The sequence below is a fragment of the Tricharina praecox genome, assembly GCF_024521635.1.
Source record: "Tricharina praecox strain CBS 144465 chromosome Unknown BZA05scaffold_9, whole genome shotgun sequence".
Taxonomy (NCBI): domain Eukaryota; kingdom Fungi; phylum Ascomycota; class Pezizomycetes; order Pezizales; family Pyronemataceae; genus Tricharina; species Tricharina praecox.
In genome coordinates this window covers 978,898-996,530 of record NW_026250411.1, presented here as the reverse complement: position 1 = coordinate 996,530, position 17,633 = coordinate 978,898, and the positions used below count along the sequence as shown (strand labels likewise).

General features: G+C 54.3%; 6 protein-coding genes across 6 annotated transcripts; 3 read left to right on the top strand and 3 right to left on the bottom strand.

The window, feature by feature from the left end:
* Nucleotides 1-819: 819 nt before the first annotated feature.
* BZA05DRAFT_395277 (kinetochore-associated protein Dsn1/Mis13) lies at nt 820-2,607 on the bottom strand. Its single transcript, XM_051483416.1, has 4 exons — nt 2,320-2,607; nt 2,182-2,252; nt 1,982-2,076; nt 820-1,705 (listed from the first exon to the last, which is right to left on the bottom strand). Exons 1-4 carry the CDS (start codon nt 2,453-2,455, stop codon nt 1,285-1,287), a joined length of 723 nt encoding a protein of 240 aa, XP_051340523.1. The 5' UTR covers nt 2,456-2,607; the 3' UTR covers nt 820-1,284.
* Nucleotides 2,481-3,807, bottom strand: BZA05DRAFT_275993 (uncharacterized protein). The gene is made up of 2 exons (XM_051480281.1): nt 3,306-3,807; nt 2,481-3,203 (listed from the first exon to the last, which is right to left on the bottom strand). Exons 1-2 carry the CDS (start codon nt 3,537-3,539, stop codon nt 2,574-2,576), a joined length of 864 nt encoding a protein of 287 aa, XP_051340522.1. The 5' UTR covers nt 3,540-3,807; the 3' UTR covers nt 2,481-2,573.
* Nucleotides 3,808-4,299: 492 nt separating this feature from the next.
* BZA05DRAFT_395273 (phosphatidylserine decarboxylase-domain-containing protein) lies at nt 4,300-8,280 on the bottom strand. Its single transcript, XM_051483415.1, has 9 exons — nt 8,124-8,280; nt 7,912-8,067; nt 7,785-7,847; nt 7,308-7,713; nt 5,999-7,239; nt 5,773-5,947; nt 5,580-5,721; nt 5,177-5,524; nt 4,300-5,124 (listed from the first exon to the last, which is right to left on the bottom strand). Exons 2-9 carry the CDS (start codon nt 7,978-7,980, stop codon nt 4,731-4,733), a joined length of 2,838 nt encoding a protein of 945 aa, XP_051340521.1. The 5' UTR covers nt 7,981-8,067; nt 8,124-8,280; the 3' UTR covers nt 4,300-4,730.
* A 1,254-nt stretch (nt 8,281-9,534) lies between these two features.
* BZA05DRAFT_468575 (uncharacterized protein) lies at nt 9,535-11,029 on the top strand (the record flags this gene model as incomplete). Its single annotated transcript, XM_051487857.1, has 2 exons — nt 9,535-9,822; nt 10,640-11,029. The coding sequence occupies 2 exons, from the start codon at nt 9,535-9,537 to the stop codon at nt 10,772-10,774; spliced, it is 423 nt and encodes a 140-aa protein (XP_051340520.1). The 3' UTR covers nt 10,775-11,029.
* A 1,669-nt stretch (nt 11,030-12,698) lies between these two features.
* On the top strand, nt 12,699-14,696 carry BZA05DRAFT_275795 (P-loop containing nucleoside triphosphate hydrolase protein). The gene is made up of 7 exons (XM_051480278.1): nt 12,699-13,011; nt 13,070-13,079; nt 13,163-13,208; nt 13,275-13,623; nt 13,685-14,288; nt 14,340-14,460; nt 14,510-14,696. The coding sequence occupies exons 1-7, from the start codon at nt 12,918-12,920 to the stop codon at nt 14,537-14,539; spliced, it is 1,254 nt and encodes a 417-aa protein (XP_051340519.1). The 5' UTR covers nt 12,699-12,917; the 3' UTR covers nt 14,540-14,696.
* Nucleotides 14,697-15,432: 736 nt separating this feature from the next.
* Nucleotides 15,433-17,217, top strand: BZA05DRAFT_275867 (uncharacterized protein). The gene is made up of 3 exons (XM_051480279.1): nt 15,433-15,880; nt 15,942-16,932; nt 16,993-17,217. Exons 1-3 carry the CDS (start codon nt 15,525-15,527, stop codon nt 17,131-17,133), a joined length of 1,488 nt encoding a protein of 495 aa, XP_051340518.1. The 5' UTR covers nt 15,433-15,524; the 3' UTR covers nt 17,134-17,217.
* Nucleotides 17,218-17,633: the final 416 nt, after the last annotated feature.

The following is a 17,633-nucleotide window of genomic DNA, read 5'->3' as shown; positions in this document are numbered from 1 at the left end:
CAGATCTAACCCAATCACCCAATCACCCAATCACCCAGTCACCCAGGTATACGGGTCCCGTAATCCCGAAATCGCGCGCCCGTTGAGAGAGAGAGAGAGAGAAACACCATTCTTTTATTATTTAAAAAGGGTCCAGATTTCCAGGTTTCCCAAGTCTCCAGATTTCTAGGTTTCCAGAGTACTTGGTGGGAGGGGGAGGGGCGAGGAAACCTTTCACCTGTCACCTGTCATTCACGTTCACTTTCAATTGATCATTCACGTTCAATCTCAATCCCAATCTCACTCTCAATCCGCATGGACCGAGGAGCATGAACGAGAAGGAGAAACAGAGGGAGAAACGGAAACAGAAACATAATCCAGATTCCGGAGCGCCGGAAGATCTACCCTCCCTCCCTCCCCCTCCTTCCTCTATCTCTCCCACCCAAACCAGAGAAACATCCCGTTCCGTTCCGTGGACGTCCCATCCCATCAATCCGCGGCGTACGCAATAATAGCTCCCCACCGCCCATGGCCCAGAACGTCCGGTGTTTAAATATCACCACACCTCACTCAAACTCAAACTCAAACTTGACGACGACGCTCGCGAGACTCGTTGCTACTCGGTACTCATGACGCTTGATGCCTGATGCCTGACGCCTGATGCATGATGCCCAACGCCGGATGGAGAATTGATATGCCTTCACAGTTCACAGTTCACAGTTCAGGCTCGCTCACGACTCTGACACTTTGTACAAGCCCCCTCCCATCTCGAGCCGAGCAGGTATGCATACAAAACATAACGGTAAAGTGTTCCTTCTTTGAATGATATGTAACTCCATTCCGTGCGTTCATTCCCACAGCGGGCGGGCGGCGGGCGGGGGATTGGGAAGCATCGTGCAAGCACACACACACATACACACACACACCACGACACGGCATAATTGTAACCCTCCAGCACAAAAAAAGCAAAAGCAAAAGCGGAGGAAAAATAAAACACCGCGACGACACGAAAATACAAGTATAGAGTACGCCCCAATCGAAAGGAAAAGGAAAGAAGCAAGAAAAAAAAAACCCGCAAATTTCACCCGAGAAAGCAAATAAAAAAAGAAGAAGCAGCATGCGCAAGTCAAGTAGCCAGGTTGAATTTCAAAAAAGCAAAAATCCTCCAAAGCAAGTCCCAGCCTCCCCTCCCGACCCCGGCGACCCAAGACGAGATAACCACGCCCGCTTCCGATAAACTTTCCCAGATCCCCAATCCTTCTCCTTGGTGACCCTGTGACCGACTCGATTCCATGCGGGGTGACATCACGATGCAGCGTGGAGGTGGTGGTGAGAGGTGTTCGATATGGACCGTAGCACTTCTTGTAAGGGTAAACCATCGGTTCCGACCGTCTTCTTTACAATCGCGTCGTTCCTTCTAACCGCCTCGCCAGCTCCGACGAGAACCTGACCCGCTAATCGATCAGCCGCATCGCCGTAAATCTGAAGGCGGTGCACGCTGTCCGCGAACCGATCCATATCGAATTCGATGTCTGTGGTTTGCTGTTTTACGAGGCGTTTTGCTGCGGCGATGACATCGTCCCCGCTTCGACGTGCTTCGGCAAAAGCACGCTCCGCGGGGCGAAGTAACGCCGTGTGATCGTCATCGCCTTCTGCTGGTAGCAAGGGGAAGTCCGGCTTGTCGAGTGCGCGAAGCGCTTTCCAGGTGCTGCATTCGGTATCGAGTCTGCACGATTCGTCTCGTTAGCTTCGCGTTGCGGGCGGCGAGTAGCAGAGTAGTCGAGGACACGTGAGTGAGACAGCAGGGATGAAATCTGGGTTATCTGCCCTTTGCTTCATGCAGCAGATCGGAGCTGAGTGGGAAGCCCGTTGAATCCTGCATGCACTGTGCGGTTGTACAGGTGCGCTTGTCTTGCACAAGCGTTGGGTAATCAAACGTGTCGGGAGGGAGGGAGGTTACGCGGGAGAAAGAAAAAAAAACAGATGGAGCGCATAGACGTACGACTCTAACTGGGCTAGAAGCTCCTTCTCTTTTGTCTGGTTCTCCTCGTTCTTCGGGTTGGGTTTCTTGATCGCTGCAGAAGCCGGTGAGTTTGCCTGTCGGAGCAACGTTTTTTGTGGTCAGTTGATTCGATTCCAGATCGCAAATCGCTTTACAGGCTCAGATAGGAGACGGGAAGAGACGGTAGATGTAACGCTTACCCGTGTGAACCATGTCGACAACGCTCCGTTGGTCGAGATCTCCTTGACCACACTTTCAGCTATCACCCGTGCTGCAACACAACGAAACCAGGTGGTCAGCCAGCTGTCCCAGCAGATATAAATCGAGCCAATACCTACCGATATGACGTGCACTCTGGTCCACACCGCCGCTACTCCCTTGCGACGGCGGTGGTACCGGTGGTGCATCCCCGAGACTGTCCAATGCCCTTCGACCGCACCACACGAGAAGCTGCTTCATCCTTGTGTTTTCCATCTCATCGGACCCAATGTGTTTGTAGAACTCTTCGTGTGAAATTTCGCCGTGTGGAGCAGCTGCAGAAAAATAAAAAATGTCAGATGTCTCTGCTCCCGAGTGACAGGATGAGTTCGGATTATGTCATACCCACTAAACCGCTCTGCATCATGGAGGAAGCTCGACGACCCCTCATGCCTAAACTCGACCGTCTCCGGCTTGAACCTTCCGCGCCGGATCCCTTTCGTAGCTCCTGATTCCTTCTCTGCATTGGAGTATCCGAAGTCGGAAGCTGTATCTTCCTCGAATACGAGTCATCGACGGACGCATCATGTTCCGACACCGACGCCGACACCGCCGTCGCCGCGCCAGCCGTCTTCTCATTCCGCCGTCTCTTATCAGGCTTCCTGGATCGAGTCGTAGGTGCAAGCGGCGGGGATGCCGGCTTCTCAACCATCACCGCATCCCCATTCTCCTCCCTTCTCTTCTCCTTCTTCTTCCTTGTCGCGCGCGGCGGCGGGGGTGTCGGCGAGTCCAATGGTAATGACACCGGCTTCGCTCTGACCACTGGCGTCTCTGGGACCACACTCGCCACCGCCTTCCTTTGCGTCCTTGCCGTCGTTGCGGGGGCCGCCAATTCCTCGGGCGTAGCTATCACCGTCGCATCCTCACTCGCACCCGCAGCCGCCTCGGCGCGCGTCGCTAACCGTGTGGACTTCCTCCTCCGGAACTGAAAGTCCCCATCGGTATCCAGATCCTTCTTCCGTTTCTGTCCCCCTCATCAGCTACCTTATCATCCCGCAAGAGCAAGGCAGGAAGAAAGCAAGAGAAAAAAAACACTAAAAAAAACGCGCTCTCGTGTCTCACTGACCTTTGCCGGTTTCTTCTCCCCACTCCCATTCCCAGCCGCAGTGTCCCGCTTCTTCCGCGGCAGCACCACACTACTATTCTCCTTCCCGCCGCCGATGCCGTTCTCGACCACGTCGAGGCCCGCCGCTTTGCTTTTCCGCTTGGTTGTTGCCGCGGGCATCGTGTGCGTGTGCGTGTGAGGTGATGGCTGCTGCTGCTGTGCGTGGACGGGGAGCGGTCGCTGTGCTACCTGCATTCGGCGCGCAGGTGACGTGGGTTCTCGTCGTCTATCTCGTGCGTTCTTTGAGCGCGCGCAATGGCTTGTACCTGTGGTTGCTGGCGGTGGGTGGGCGGGTGGTTGGGTGGTTGGGTAGGGTCGGGCGGGCGTTGTTTAGTTTGTTGACGGTTGCGATGGGGAGGACGCGGCTCAACAACAACGCTTTCTTTCTTCGGTTACGGGAGGAGACACGACGCGACGACGACGAAGTCAGGCGGCGGCGGGGGCGGAGGAGCGGGGAGGGGGGGCGGGCAGGCGGGCAGATAGGCGGACAATGTGATAAGGGAGAAAGCCTGGATTGATTGAGGAGGCGGGGAGGAGGAGGAGTGTTACCCGTCGTCCGAGCAGTCGCGTGTTGGTTGCGATGCCGCTGCTGCCCCTTGTTGTTTTTGTTTGTGTTGGGGGTGCGGAACGCATAGTGGCTTGGCGTGGCTCGGGCCGCGTGCATAACGGTGGGAGGCACTGCTTCTCACTCGAATGGTCAGTGTTGCGACTATGGCTGTGTGGTTTGGAATCTCAAAGGCGGCCCCGTGTGCGAGAATATGTCGATGTTCTCTCTCTCTGAATCTCAAAGGCGGAGCTGATAGGAAAGGTCGGATTTGTGGTCGTCATAGTCTGGCAAGGTTGTATGTGATAGGTAGTAAATCGATATTGTCTCTCTGGAATGCCAAAGTGTAGGAAAGGTTTGGTTCGCCGTAGTCCAGCAAGGCAGTATGAGAAATAAATTGGTGTTCTCTCCCTCACACACTCTCTCAATGGCATCTCAAAAGGCTACATTCATCCTTAACAAGCCGTGCCAGCTATAACCTCACGAATAGCATCAAAACAACTCTTAATCGTAATTATGTGTTCAAAAGTTCAGTTGAAACCCACTCATCTCATGTCATCCTAACTCATTGCCCATAGAGTGCCATTGCGAGCATTGCTCATAAACCCACTCAAATACCGAAGAATCAAGAAGAAAAAAAACACTCGTAAATAGCAGCCGCAAGTCAACAGCAAACAAAACGTTGGTATCCCTTGCCCCCCTCCCCCCTTTGAATACAGTAAAGTAAAGCCAAAAAAAAGAGCCGAAGAAAAAAAAAACACATAAACCCTTGTTGAAAAGACCTTTCTCTGCTCATGCCATGTTGGTTCAAGTACACAACTCAAATACTTGCAACGCAAAATCTACGGCGCCGTCGGCGCCAAACTGCCTCCAATCCTCCGTCTAGCATCCGCCAGATCCTCTTGCGTAACATTCTCCTTCCGCTCCTCAACCGCGGGCATTCCGGGACTGTGACCAATCGACATCCCCACCCGAACCAGCGTTTCTAGCGCGCCGTTGGAGTTGTCGACGAGGTCACCATCAAACACCATCCTGCCGGGCTCAAACAGGAGAACGATGGTACTTCCACCAAACTGGAAGTAACCAAACTCGTCTGTTCGAGATACTGGGCCAGGCTTCGCAGTAATCACGGTGCTACCCACCATCATTGCGCCTACGCAAACCGCCATTACACGTCCGTGCTCAACCGAATCGAAGGGAACAAGAACGCGGACGTTTTCACCGTAGACATCCAGACTATAATTCATGTTAACAGGATGCTCGCATTGAGGGTAGATGATGGACTTACGCGGAACGGATAGCCATGGGGTTCACCGTGTAGTACTCGCCCTTGATGAGCTTAGGTTCTCCCATGATACCGTCCACTGGACAATGGAATCGGTGGTAATCCTGCGGCGCCAATCGGAAGATTCCCAACCCTCCCTTCTCAAACCGTTTGGCGTCCTCGGGGTAGGCATCACCGAGGAGTCTCGCGATGCTGAATTCGCGACCCTTGATCCAGATACGAGTGGCATCGTCCAATTTGTTGAAAACGATGGACCGACAATCCGCGGGGGACACGATAACCTTGGGGTTTTCAGGGGCCGAGCAAGGCCGAGCATCGGGCTTTAGCTTCCGGTAGAAGAACTCATTGAACCTATCAAAATGATCAACACACCGAATAGACACGAAAGGACAAAGATCCGACTTACGTCTTGAAATCCTCCAAAGGCAAGAGAACCTCGTCGAGGTTGAGTTGATGGAACGCAATAAAGCCCTTGATATCTCTCGCCGAAGCAGGGTTATCGAATTTTTTACCTTGCTTAACACTCAGCGAGTACAAGAGTTTCCGAACTGCTCGCCGTTAGTGCCACATCCTAATCACGAATGGCACAGTGAACTTACTCCTTTTCTTCTCCATACTGCTTCCACCGAGACCCTTGTAGAGCAGCCGGATACCGAGACGAACGTATACACTCATGCGCTCCTCTTGGATTTGACCCGTGATCCTGTCCTGCACAAGGATGTTCGCAGAATTGGCTCCCAACTTGTATCCTCCGTATGAAACTTTGGAAATCACCTATGCAAATGTTAGGAAAACCACCTACGTAGCTAAGCATTGTCGGCCTACCTTGGAGTACCACTTCCGCTGAGCCTGGCTGGAGGTAACAAATCCACCCATGACCAGCTTGTCGACCTGACGCCAATCCTGAGATGCACAGGTGGCCAGATGTGTCACTATATCCATCTCCGATCGCTTATTCATGCGCGGCTGGTGACACAATGGGCACTCCCTGATCTGGATAACGTGCTCCTCCGACTTGCCGTTCGGGTCCTCATCCGCCAGTACGTGGCCTTCTTCTCCCGCAAGGCCCAGCACGGGCTGCTGTTGGAAGGAAAGCACCGAGGGGTTTCTGCTCCCGAAGCTAGGCGTTGGGGGCTCGGATTCTAGGTCTACGGGTCCCTGGTTCTTGGAAAGCGCCGTGAGTTGGTCTTCCAAGCAGATTACGGCTTGGTCGACCGTCAACTCGGCGGATTCTACATCCTCGGCGCCGTTTCTCTCCCTGAACCTCTCAAAGAACGAGGTGATGGTGCTCTCGTGCAATGTCGAGCCGATGGTGTCCAGCATTGTGGTGAGCTCCACACGGCTGATCATGCCGCTGTCGTCCGAGTCATACTGGCGCAACATGTGCCTCCAGAACTGCTGGCGGAGGGCAGGGTAAGGGACGTACTTCACCTTGAAGCGAAGTTCGGGCTTGTGCTTGTCCTCCCACCGCTCCTTGTTCTTCAAAGGAAGGGGGATCGAAAAAGGTGTGAGCTCGTATTCAATGTTGTCCGTGGGGATCGCTCGGTTGGGGTTCGGGGGAACAAGGGTGTTATCTTCTGCGCCAGTTGGCTCCATTCCGCCGGTCATGGTGCGGAGCGACTTGGCCGACGTGCGGTGGGCGAGTTCTGGTCGTTTCGTGGAAGGAGCAAGACTCGTCCCGGATGCGGAGCGTGACAATGGTAGGCGGAACCTGGACTTGCTTCCGGTGTTCGAGTGTACGATGCCTGGCTGAGGGCTAGGCGGGCCCTGGTCCTCGGATGGCTCTGAGAAGTAGTATAAGCCGGTTTCAGGGTCTGCGGCTGGCTGCGTAGCAATGATTTCCTGCAAAGGGAATGTGGTCTCGGCAACGAAGTCGTTGGACGAGAACTTGTCCCTGTCGACCACGGCAAAGCTGAGAGAGTACTTCTGTTCGTGGCGGAGAACCTGAAACAACATCTTCTCGTCGTAAATGGGGTTGAGGCAATGCCGGATGTGCCGTGTGCGGAAGGTCTTCTTTCCGAGCGATACGACCACGAACGGGTCCATATCAAACCCAGTACGCGTAACTTCGACCGAATTAGCCCACTTCCTCTCGCACACTCCAGGTTAGCTTTGGGGGGAGTCAGATCCTTACCGTTCCTCTCTGGAGGCAAGTCGGTGATGGACGAAATCTCCAAAAAGATGACACCCACGACATCCGAGCCACTGCTAAACTGATAAACATGGCCCTTGCCCTTGGATTTGTGCTTCGTGTGCTTGGCCCCCTGAGGCTTGTCCATCGATAAAACATCGTCCTCTCCGGGGCTTGGGCTGCTGTCATCATCTTCGTTGGAGCCTAAATCGCGCGACAGCGGGTCCTCATTTATAGAGTCTGGCGGGGAAGATTGAGCCATGAAGCCTCTCGCGAACGCGGTCCACTGCGCGTAGATCTCGGATGTGGTGGCTTCCTCGTTGGCGGTGTCGACCAGCACCAAAGTGAGCTGAATCTCTCCAGAAACGCCCGCCTTCTTCCGGCTCGACTTCAATGGGAACCACCTCGTCTGTAGTAGTGGTCGCAATATCAGCAATGCGAACCCATGGATGGATAGCTACCGCCACAGGTAGTGCGCACCTCCGAGATTCTACCCCCCGCAAACACGTCGTCCAGAGAAACCTCAAATTCCCCCATATAGTCCTGGACAGCGAGTTAGAAAGCTTTCCCGACCTTCTCCTTCTCCTCCTGAGCTAGATGAGCAAACCCTTCCGAACAGGTCCTTATCCCAGCACACGCACTTCATGGCGAGGCCATCCGCACCGCTCAGCGGCATATCAAAGGTGTCGTTCCATTCCGGATTAAGGGTCTTTGGTCGAGCTTCCGTCTGGAAGCTGTAGTCGCTCCAATGTACAACGAGATACTGTTGATGTCAATTGTTGTTCTCGTTGCGAGGTGCGGGGTAAAGCGGGTGCGTACAGGGTCGCTGAAACCGTTCTTGTCCTTAGGGGCCAAGTTCCGACCCTACGACACAAAGAAATTCGAATCAGTCAAGAGTTCCTCGTGGGGTCATTGTTTTGTTCTTTTTTGCCGCTGGACGATTGGAGAATATACCTGGTTTACAGAGACTTTGAGGAGGAGGGAGCTGTCGTTCATTGCTTTCGGTGACCCGGAGCGGCTGGAGATTGGGGAAGTGTTCTTGGGTCGTCCGTGAACGAGGGAGGGGATTCTCAGCAACACCATCTCGGCGACCAGTTAAAAGCGTCGGTCAGCTTTAACGCGGCAAAACCGGTTTTCCCCTTGATAGACACACTACTTTTGCTGCAGGGCTGCAGGATCAAAGTAGGCAGGCAGGCAGATGTGTTTTTTTGCTGAATGTCGGCGACAAATACTTAATAATGGAAACGATAGAAATGATCGTCGCCAATCGACTTTTACAGTCCAATCACCTCTGGCACACGCCGAACGCAAAGACGGCAAGGCAGAATCGAGATGAGTTTTGAACGGAGCGGGGTGGATCGGATGGCTCGGACCGATCTTGGTTCTTTTTTGCCGCGAGGATGGGATGCGCGTGTCGTGAAGCGGATCCGGACGGATTGCGGTCGACGGAGGGAGGATGGTATTTAAACAGAAGATGAGAAGAAGAGGCGGAGGAAATCCGCAGGAGACGGCGAGCGGGAAGAGGAAGACGGACGGAACGGGAAAGGCAGCGGGCTGGTTCTGATAGGTATGCTATCTTTTTCGCGAGCCGGATCCGTAGAGTACGTAGGACTCGGGAAGGTACTATACTGCAGGCAACGTAACGCAACGTAGCGTGAGTGAACAGACAGCAAACGGAAGACCGGCTAGGTGAGTCGTGAAGACGTTGTGGAGTCGGGGGGTTCGACGTGTGGTTGCAGCCGGTGTGCTGCAGAGAGGTATTATGGCACGGGTAAAAAGGCTAGAGAGCAAAGTTCGCAAGCTCAATGATGGGTTATGTGCTTCGTCTTCGGCGTCTTCGGTTTCGTCGTTCGTGGTGGTGCTTTGTAGGCGAGGCAGGTACAGGACCACGATGGAAGAGGGAAGAAGGAGGGAATTTGGAGTTCCTATCGCGGAAGAGCACAGCAAAGGCAGCAGCGGCAGCGTGGTTGAGGTACTTAACTATTTTGCTTCGCTCAGGCCTCCTTGAACCAGCAGCAGCAGCGGCGCCAGGAGAATGAGGACGGTCATACTAGTCGAGCGAGAATGCGCGCCAAAGGACACCCAACCAGAATCCCAGAATGCTACCAGGCGAGGGGGGTTCATGGTGGTAGTTGATGATCACGCCGGGTACGCTTCAGCCTCCGGTTCCTCGGCCAAGAGCAGCAGCCTACGGCAGCATCTCGATTCCTGGCCTACAGCCGCAAAGTAGATGGGGCACCATCCACCACGGATCGTCGTCATCATCATCATCATCGTCAACATCAACATCAACATCAACATCAACATCAACATCAACATCAACATCAACATCAACATCAACATCAATATCAATATCAACAACATCAACATCAACAACAATAACAGCAGCAACAACAACAACAATATCATCACCATAACCATAATCAACGTAACCATCATCAACATAACCATCATTGTCATTGTCATAATCATAATCATCATAATCATCATAACCGTCATCATCATCATCACGACCATCGTACTACCAAGTAGAATCTACATGGTCGCTGCCTGGCTGTCCGGAAATCAATTCACCCATCCAGCCGAGTATCCGTGGCCATCGGCAGAAAGAGCAAATCCATAGTCGGACAGCCCAGAAGCTAGCTCACTCAACTCAGCCCACGGCATGTCGACCAGCCGAAACGAACCTCACCGTGCGTCGCACACACTCGTTCCCGAAGTCAGGATGAATAGGCGAGTGCGAGGCGTAGTTAATCGCCAGGTTGAGCAGATTGGTGGGGGGAAATAAGAAGTATTTACAATAGCATTCCGAGACCCCCCTTCTCCTTCTCCTTCTTCTCCCCCTCCTCATCCTCCTCCTCCATCTCCTCCTCCTCCTCCTCCTCCTCCTGACTCTGCCTTTCTCGCTCCAAACAATCATCGTCGCGAAATTCCGCAGCGATTTTAAATTGCACTTCATGCAACCCACCACAACACCCACACCCGTCGCCCACCCCACCATCCGTCCGCTTACAGAGCCAAGTGGAGATCGACGTGCAGCATGGTTGCTCTGGTACCTTGCTGAGGCTCTTACGGCGCCTAGACAGGCCAATCCCAATCAATCCTCGACCCCACAGTGTGGTTCGTATGAAAGAACGAAAGAAAAAAGTAAGCCGACGTATATACGGGTGGCGACACCGAAACATGCACTGGTAGAGTACCAGTAGAGTGCCCAACTTCAGTGGATTCTAACTTCTCCTCCTTCTTGCGGGTAAATCGCGAATGTTCGCCAGTCGGTGCGACCGGACTTCTTCCCTTCCCCTCCCCTTTCTGCTATCGTGCTAACAATATGGTAGGCTCTCACCTCACGTGTTGACACCCACCCGCAGAGTGCGCCGTCCTCGTTTCATCTCAACAGTCTCGAACTCAACATCCCAACGCTACATACCGGCGCCATGTTTCTGCCGTTCCGGCGGGCGAGTCTGCACTAGTACGATACGTAATGCAGCCGTCACCGACGATCACGACAAGACCGGAAAGACGGAGAGCAGAGTCAGCCCAGCCAGCCCAGCCGCCATCACGTGTCGGCTCAAGAATTGCCTCTTCCCCTACCCCTTCAGCATGGTGTCAGTGCAGTGGCAACTCGGCCCGACCGCGTAACATTGGACCGGACCGGAAGTCGCTCGTTCCGCCGCTGTCTCTCACCCCACAGTTTTTTTGAGTGCGATCGGGCCAGGATGGTACGGTAGTCTTCTTACCTGTTACTCGTACTAGAGCATAATCACAACCACCCTGATGCTTGTGCTCCGTTTTCCGCTTGTCTTCCACGAGCCGTGCCCTACCCACACCCCCTCCCCTGCCCGCACGCGCCGCCCACAGCTTTGCAGTGACGACACGAGATCTGGGGAAACCGCACTAATCCCATTACTGCAATCCGTACTGGCCAGTTGGCCACCGCATCGCCAAAACCCCACCGCGCGCGTAGCGCGCCTAAACTGCCCCCCCACCACCTGTCCCTCACCTCACCTCGCCCGTAGATGTGCCCACCGCCGTATGTTGTAACGTTCCACAAAAATTCGCACTCTGTTGCTAATTCGAAAGTGGGCGCAGCCAGGCTGCCAGTGCCAGATGCTCTGATGCCTCTATCCCATCTTCTACGGTACTTGCACAATGTCCATACCTACCGGTAGCTACACATTGGTAGGTAACCCCTCACTTGAGCGGCGCCGACTCCGCGAGTATGTATACATAGATGGACCGGTACATCTCTGACCGCATGGAGCATGGAGTAGGCAGTACTCTACCGGTATCTAATGCAAATGCACAATCCACACGGATTACCGGTGACGGCTGAACAGTGAACCACGCATGCGGACGTAGAGTGGACTAGAGACTAGAGTAGTGAACAGCTGTCCACTTCGAGCTGGGAATTCAGCCTTAAGCGTCGATTATATATATCTTTGGCGCTCGCTTTCTTCCCTCGACCGACTCTCGATCGAGCCGACGGGATCCCGGTATCTCAGGCACGCCGCAAGAACGAGTGCTGCAGGCTGCAGCCGATGGGCAGTAACCATCCGTGAAGGCGCTACATACTCCGTGCAGCGGCGGCAACAGATATATAGTGCGGGGCCGGTTCATCAACCATCACTGACAGATTTCGAGTGATACCGTAGTTACCCATTAACTACCCTGTAGACATCGGCGCCAACACGGCTGAGGGCACTGTGATGACAATACATAGATACGGCCGAGACTGCAGACGTAGTAGATCTGGCCTTTCATCCGAAGGCTGAAAAGTCTCGGTCTTGCTCCTCCCCTGAACAGATGGCGGACTCCTACGTATTCTACTTGCTTACTTACCGGCTCCTCAAACGTCCGCCTGAACTGCTGTCGTACAATGGGTGACTACTATGTATGGTACTGTCCAGGGGCCGGGGGTGTATCTCGATTCTCGATTCTCAACGGATAGCGCGCCCCGGACTCAGGGTTAAATATGGCAAGGTTCTACCTGTCCATACGGGGGCTAAAAGTGAAAGGCTGGAGTCAACACCTTCCTTCCATCAGCTGACCTTCCCCCGCCACAGTCAGTCATAGCACGTAATTACTTTTATCAATCGCTCGAGTCATACATAAACGCTCGATCAACACAGTCAACACAGTCAACAGCTAACTACTCCACGGCCATAGAGCCTTGAATACCTATCGCCAAGTTAGAACTTAGTAGGTACTCTACTGTAGTGGGTGACCATGCGGGAATCCCTGGTACCGTAGTTTTTTTTTCAAAAAGCTATTGCTTTTGCTTTTTTCCCCCGATATATGAAGTATGTACATAGTCCGAGCTTTTGTTTGTGCCTAGGTCCTAGTGATATCACAGGAACTTTAGGTGAACTTGTGCGTTATACCGGTAGTGGCCCATAGGTTTCAATTTTCAACGTTTTGGTTGTGGACATCTGGCTCGCATCACAGCTCAGCACACGGAACCTGAACGCCGCCGCAACGGCGCCGGGTAATAATCGCGGGGAACTCCTGCCTCGAGTAGTTACAGCGGTGCTTCAGTTTTTGCAGCCAACCCCACCATCACGACTCGCGTTTCCTTCCACCTCAACCGCGTACAACACCTAAAAAAACACCAAAATGCCTCGTGATCCACTAATCGGCCTAGTCGGCAAGCCGTCCAGCGGCAAATCAACAACCCTCAACTCGCTGACCGACGCCAGCTCAAAGGTTGGTGAGTGCGCCGAACCCACTCGGTCCTAACGGCGGAGCTGACATACGGCGATATATAGGCAACTTTCCGTGAGCGCTCCTCCTCGAATACATAGCTGCTAGTCCCCACAGAAAGAATCCGAGTTTCTGAGCTTGAGTTTTTCCCACCACAGGTTCACCACGATCGATCCGCAACGCGCCGTCGGGTATTTACAAATCGTGTGTCCTCCCTAGTGGTGCACATCACGACATTGGCGCAGCAGCTTACGCGGAGCGAATCTACAGGACTGTGCATGCGCGCGCTTCAATAAGCAGGAGCACTGCAAGCCCAACTACGGCAGCTGCAAGAACGGCAAGCGGAGCGTTCCGATCGAGCTGCTTGACGTTGCGGGACTGGTACCCGGCGCCCACGAGGGCCGTGGTCTGGGGAATAAATTCTTGGATGATCTTAGACATGCGGATGCGCTCGTGCATGTCGTCGATGTGAGTGGGACTACGGATGCTGAGGGGAAGGCGACTCGCGGTTATGACCCCAGCGAGGATATTGTCTGGTTGCGCGGCGAGATTGTCAGATGGGTGCTCGGCAATCTCATGGACAAGTGGGGTAGTATTCGGAGGAGGCATATTGCGACGAGTAGGTTCCCCTACCTACCTACCTAGGTTGGGGTGTGGAGGGGTGAGCTGATAGGGAGCAGAGTCGAATGCGGTGGATACGCTTCAAGGACAGTTCTCGGGATACGGAGCCACGTCTACGATTGTCGCGCGGTTCCTTGATAAGATGGGACTCAAGAGTGCTTTGGAGACATGGGACAACGATACGGTCGAGGCTGTGGTGAACGCCTTCATCGACGAGAAGTTCCCCACCGTCATTGCGCTCAACAAGATCGACCACCCGGACGCAGACAAGAACATTGCCAAGATCGCAAAAAAGCAGGATCCACAGTCCATCGTGCTGTGCTCTGCAATTACGGAGGTGTTCTTGCGGAAACTCGCCAAGCAAGGCTACGTGCGCTACGAGGAGGGCAGTGAGTTTGTGGATACTAGAGAAGATCTAATTGCCGATGGTGATCCGGACGGTGGTGGGTTGAAGGAGCTGGACGAGAAGCTCAAGCAGAGGATTGAGAATATGAAAGATATGGTGCTATATCGATTCGGATCCACGGGTGTCGTAGAGGTGCTGTCTAGGGCGGCGAAGCTGTTAGGTCTCGTTCCGGTGTTTCCGGTAAGGCATATTCACAGTTTCGGCTCTGGAGCAGCTGGTAATACCACCGTGTTTCGGGATTGTGTGTTGGTTGGAAAGTGAGTTATCGATATCAATCTAACAGTTGATACTTGCTAAAATATTTGCAGGAATTCTACAGTGCGGGATGCGGCACGGAAAATCATGGGAGATGTACCGATAGCATATATAGAAGGTGCAGGAGGTGTACGAGTGGCAGAAGACGAGATTGTCGAGGTGGGGAAGAACGACGTAAGCACAGACACACTCCTCCCTGTTTACTCGAACTGACGATCTCCAGATATTATCATTTAAGGTTGGTCGAGCATAATACGACAGCAGAAGAATCATGAAAATTGTAGTTATTATTCTAGCTGAAATGCAACGCATAGACAAGAACAAGTGCACAAGAGCGATGTGTATCTCATGTTCTCCGTTGTCTTTCATCTATCCCATCTCCATGCTCCTAATTCGAATCTGCAGCCCAATTAGTTATCATTCGCCTCCGCGGTCTCACAGCTTTGAGGAAGGACTCACTGCGATGGCCCCGCTCATCCTGCATTCCGATCACGGGCTCAGGAGCCTTAGGGTGTCCCTCCTTAGGGTCCTTCTTAATGCCCTTCTCGCCGCCGTCGGCGGCGCTGCGCTCCCGCATGGCCTGCTTACTCGAATGCGATTGTACGTCAAGCTCGTGGCCCTTCTCGTAGGTTATAGGCGGCGACTTGGTCTGTGGGTTATAGTACCGGATCTGCTGGGCGACCACGAGGCGGGTAGAGATGCGGGGAGCGGCGCGGGCGACGGTTGTGGGCAGCATTGTGATTATTGCGGTGGTTGTTTGGTATGTATGGTCGGGTTTCGAGTGTTGTGTTATGGATGAAGGAGATGGTTGCTTCTTTCGGAGGCGGGTTTTATGTTGCTTGGTGTTGCCGATTACGGGGTATGACGTCGTCGGTGATCGGCGGCGGTGGATGTGCGTATGCTTTACCGAGGGGCTTGCTTTCGTCTGGTCACTTGTGCCTTGGGAGTGACACCCCAGTGAACTGGTATGTGTCGGATGGCTGTCGAGGCTGTGGAGACAGCAACTGGAGCTATTGTGAACGTCACTGTCCAGGCACGCGATGTCACTCGTGAAACTTAGCTGCGCGTATCTAGGAGCTCCATTGGCTTCTGCAGAAGAGTCTAGCTGCAGAATAGAGTGGGCATGAATTGTGCCGACGAACCCAAATCCCATGTATGGATCATGGATGTGCAGATGCAATTGACCTCACCCCGCCAATGCACCCCGCACCACAACTACATAACTGGTATATATCACCATGCACATCCCGCCACTCCCCATATCCTCCCTCCCGCAATTCCTCCACTTCCACTCCATAGCGCTCAATGGGATTTCCCCCGTGCACCTCGGCGGCGCACCCATCGACCTCGGCGTAGCCCTGACATTCACGTCCGCACACGACCCCACTAAACCGCTCCTCCGCGTCTCGCCCACACTGGTCCTATCCCACGCCACCATCGAAGCCGCTTCCAAATCCGACCGCCACCTCCACGATGCGCTTTCCGCCGCCGGCGCCCTCGCTCACAACCCGCGCATCGCGGCGATGATCTTCCTCCTGCTGCGAATGAGCACGGCCGCCGGGCTCGTTGCGGGGGAGCGGGACGCGTGGTGCGAGTGAGTTCCTCTGCCCCTCCTCACCATCCACAGTCGACTCACGAGCGATCGAGGAACAAAGATACACGCAATACCTGCCCCGCACGATCCCGCTGCCGACGACGTGGACAGCCACCGAGCTCGCACTGCTGCCGGGCACATCGCTCTCCGCGGCGATCGCGGCAAAGTCGCGCACGCTCGCGGCCGAGTTTTCCACATTCCGCGCCGCCACCGCCGAGCTGGCGTGGGCACAGAAGGCGTGGTGGGATGACGACGGTCTCACGCTCGAAAACTGGGTTTACGCCGACTCGGTGTACCGGTCGCGATCGCTCGAGCTGCCCGGCCACGGCGCGGCGCTGGTGCCGATTCTGGATTTCGCGAATCATGCGGAAGCGGGGAGGGCTAGCGCTTACTTTGCCGTTGAGGGAGAGGACGTCGTGCTCCGTCTCCGCCCGGGGATGGAGTGCACGAGCGGAGACGAGGTCTGTATTGACTACTCGGATTCGGCTAAGAGCGCGGCCGAGTTCGTGTTCGCTTATGGGTTCATTCCCGAGGGGATGGGCGGTGCTGGAGGCATGCTGCTGCCTCTGCAGTGCTCTGAGGACGATCCGCTGGCGCGGGCGAAGGAGATGGTGTGGGCGCCGGCTTCTCCGCGCGGTGTGAAGATCTCTGAAACTACAGGCGAGGATAAGGTGCAATGGGAGAGCGAGTGGGCGTACCTTGCAGTCACCAATGAGGAAGATGGACTCGAATTTCAGCTGCTGCAGATGAATGATGGCGGGCGGAAATTGCAAGTTCTGCTGGATGGGGAAGAATTGGACCTCGTGGCTAGACCGAGGAGGGTGCAGGAGTTGCTGAAAGGGAAGGAGATGTGTGAGATTTTTGAGCTGCGCGTTGTGGCGACTGTTAAGGCGGCCGTTGAGGATGCGCTTTCAAGGTTGCTGGGGGGAAGACATGCACTCGAGGAGGAGGAGGGAGTGGAGTGTAGGCCGCAGATGTGGAGTGTCGGTACCAGGCTGAGGGAGCTGGAGGAGACACTACTGTTGAAGGCGGCGGAGACGTTGGCGGAGGAGGTAGATAGATTCTTCCGTTGTCCGCAATCACCGCCCGTACATATCGCTAACAAGATCCAGGAAAGCGCACTCCTGGAGCATCCTAAGGTACAAGAGTACCTCTCCCAGCAGCAACAATCCCAATCTCCAGAACCTCATCCGCAGCGAGACCTCCAAAGCGCAGATGCCATGGATGCAGACGGGGAGATTGATCTATCTTAATATAATCTGTTGCTCATCGGCCCGGGCTCCCATTCTGTCTACCTAAGTGTGTAGAGAGAGAACATCATTTTATCTCGCATACAGTCCACGCTGTTTTGTATAAGTGATATCTAGATGGACATCCAAACCCGGCGTCGATCAGGAGTGATGCCATATGACTTGCGTGTGTCAAGAACTTCCGCTTCGAGACTGTTGTAGCCGCGTCAGCCGCGTGTGTGGTATTAAGTGCGGGAGTTCGGCTCTGCACTGCGCACACTGCACTGTGTAGAGATCACCTTGGAGCCGAGTATAAATAGGGTGCTCAGGTATCAAAGTATAGCAACCAGCCTCGGCTGTCACCAGTGTAGGCGGCGGCGGGGGCGAGTGAGGCCTCCCCATACAAACGGCGGTCATTCGGTCATTCGAAGGGGTAGGTGCGAATACCCATACATAGTAGGTAGCCGTGTGCACTGTGCACTCGCAGGGCTGAAGGACCTGCGCGCCCGTCTCGTCTCGCCAGT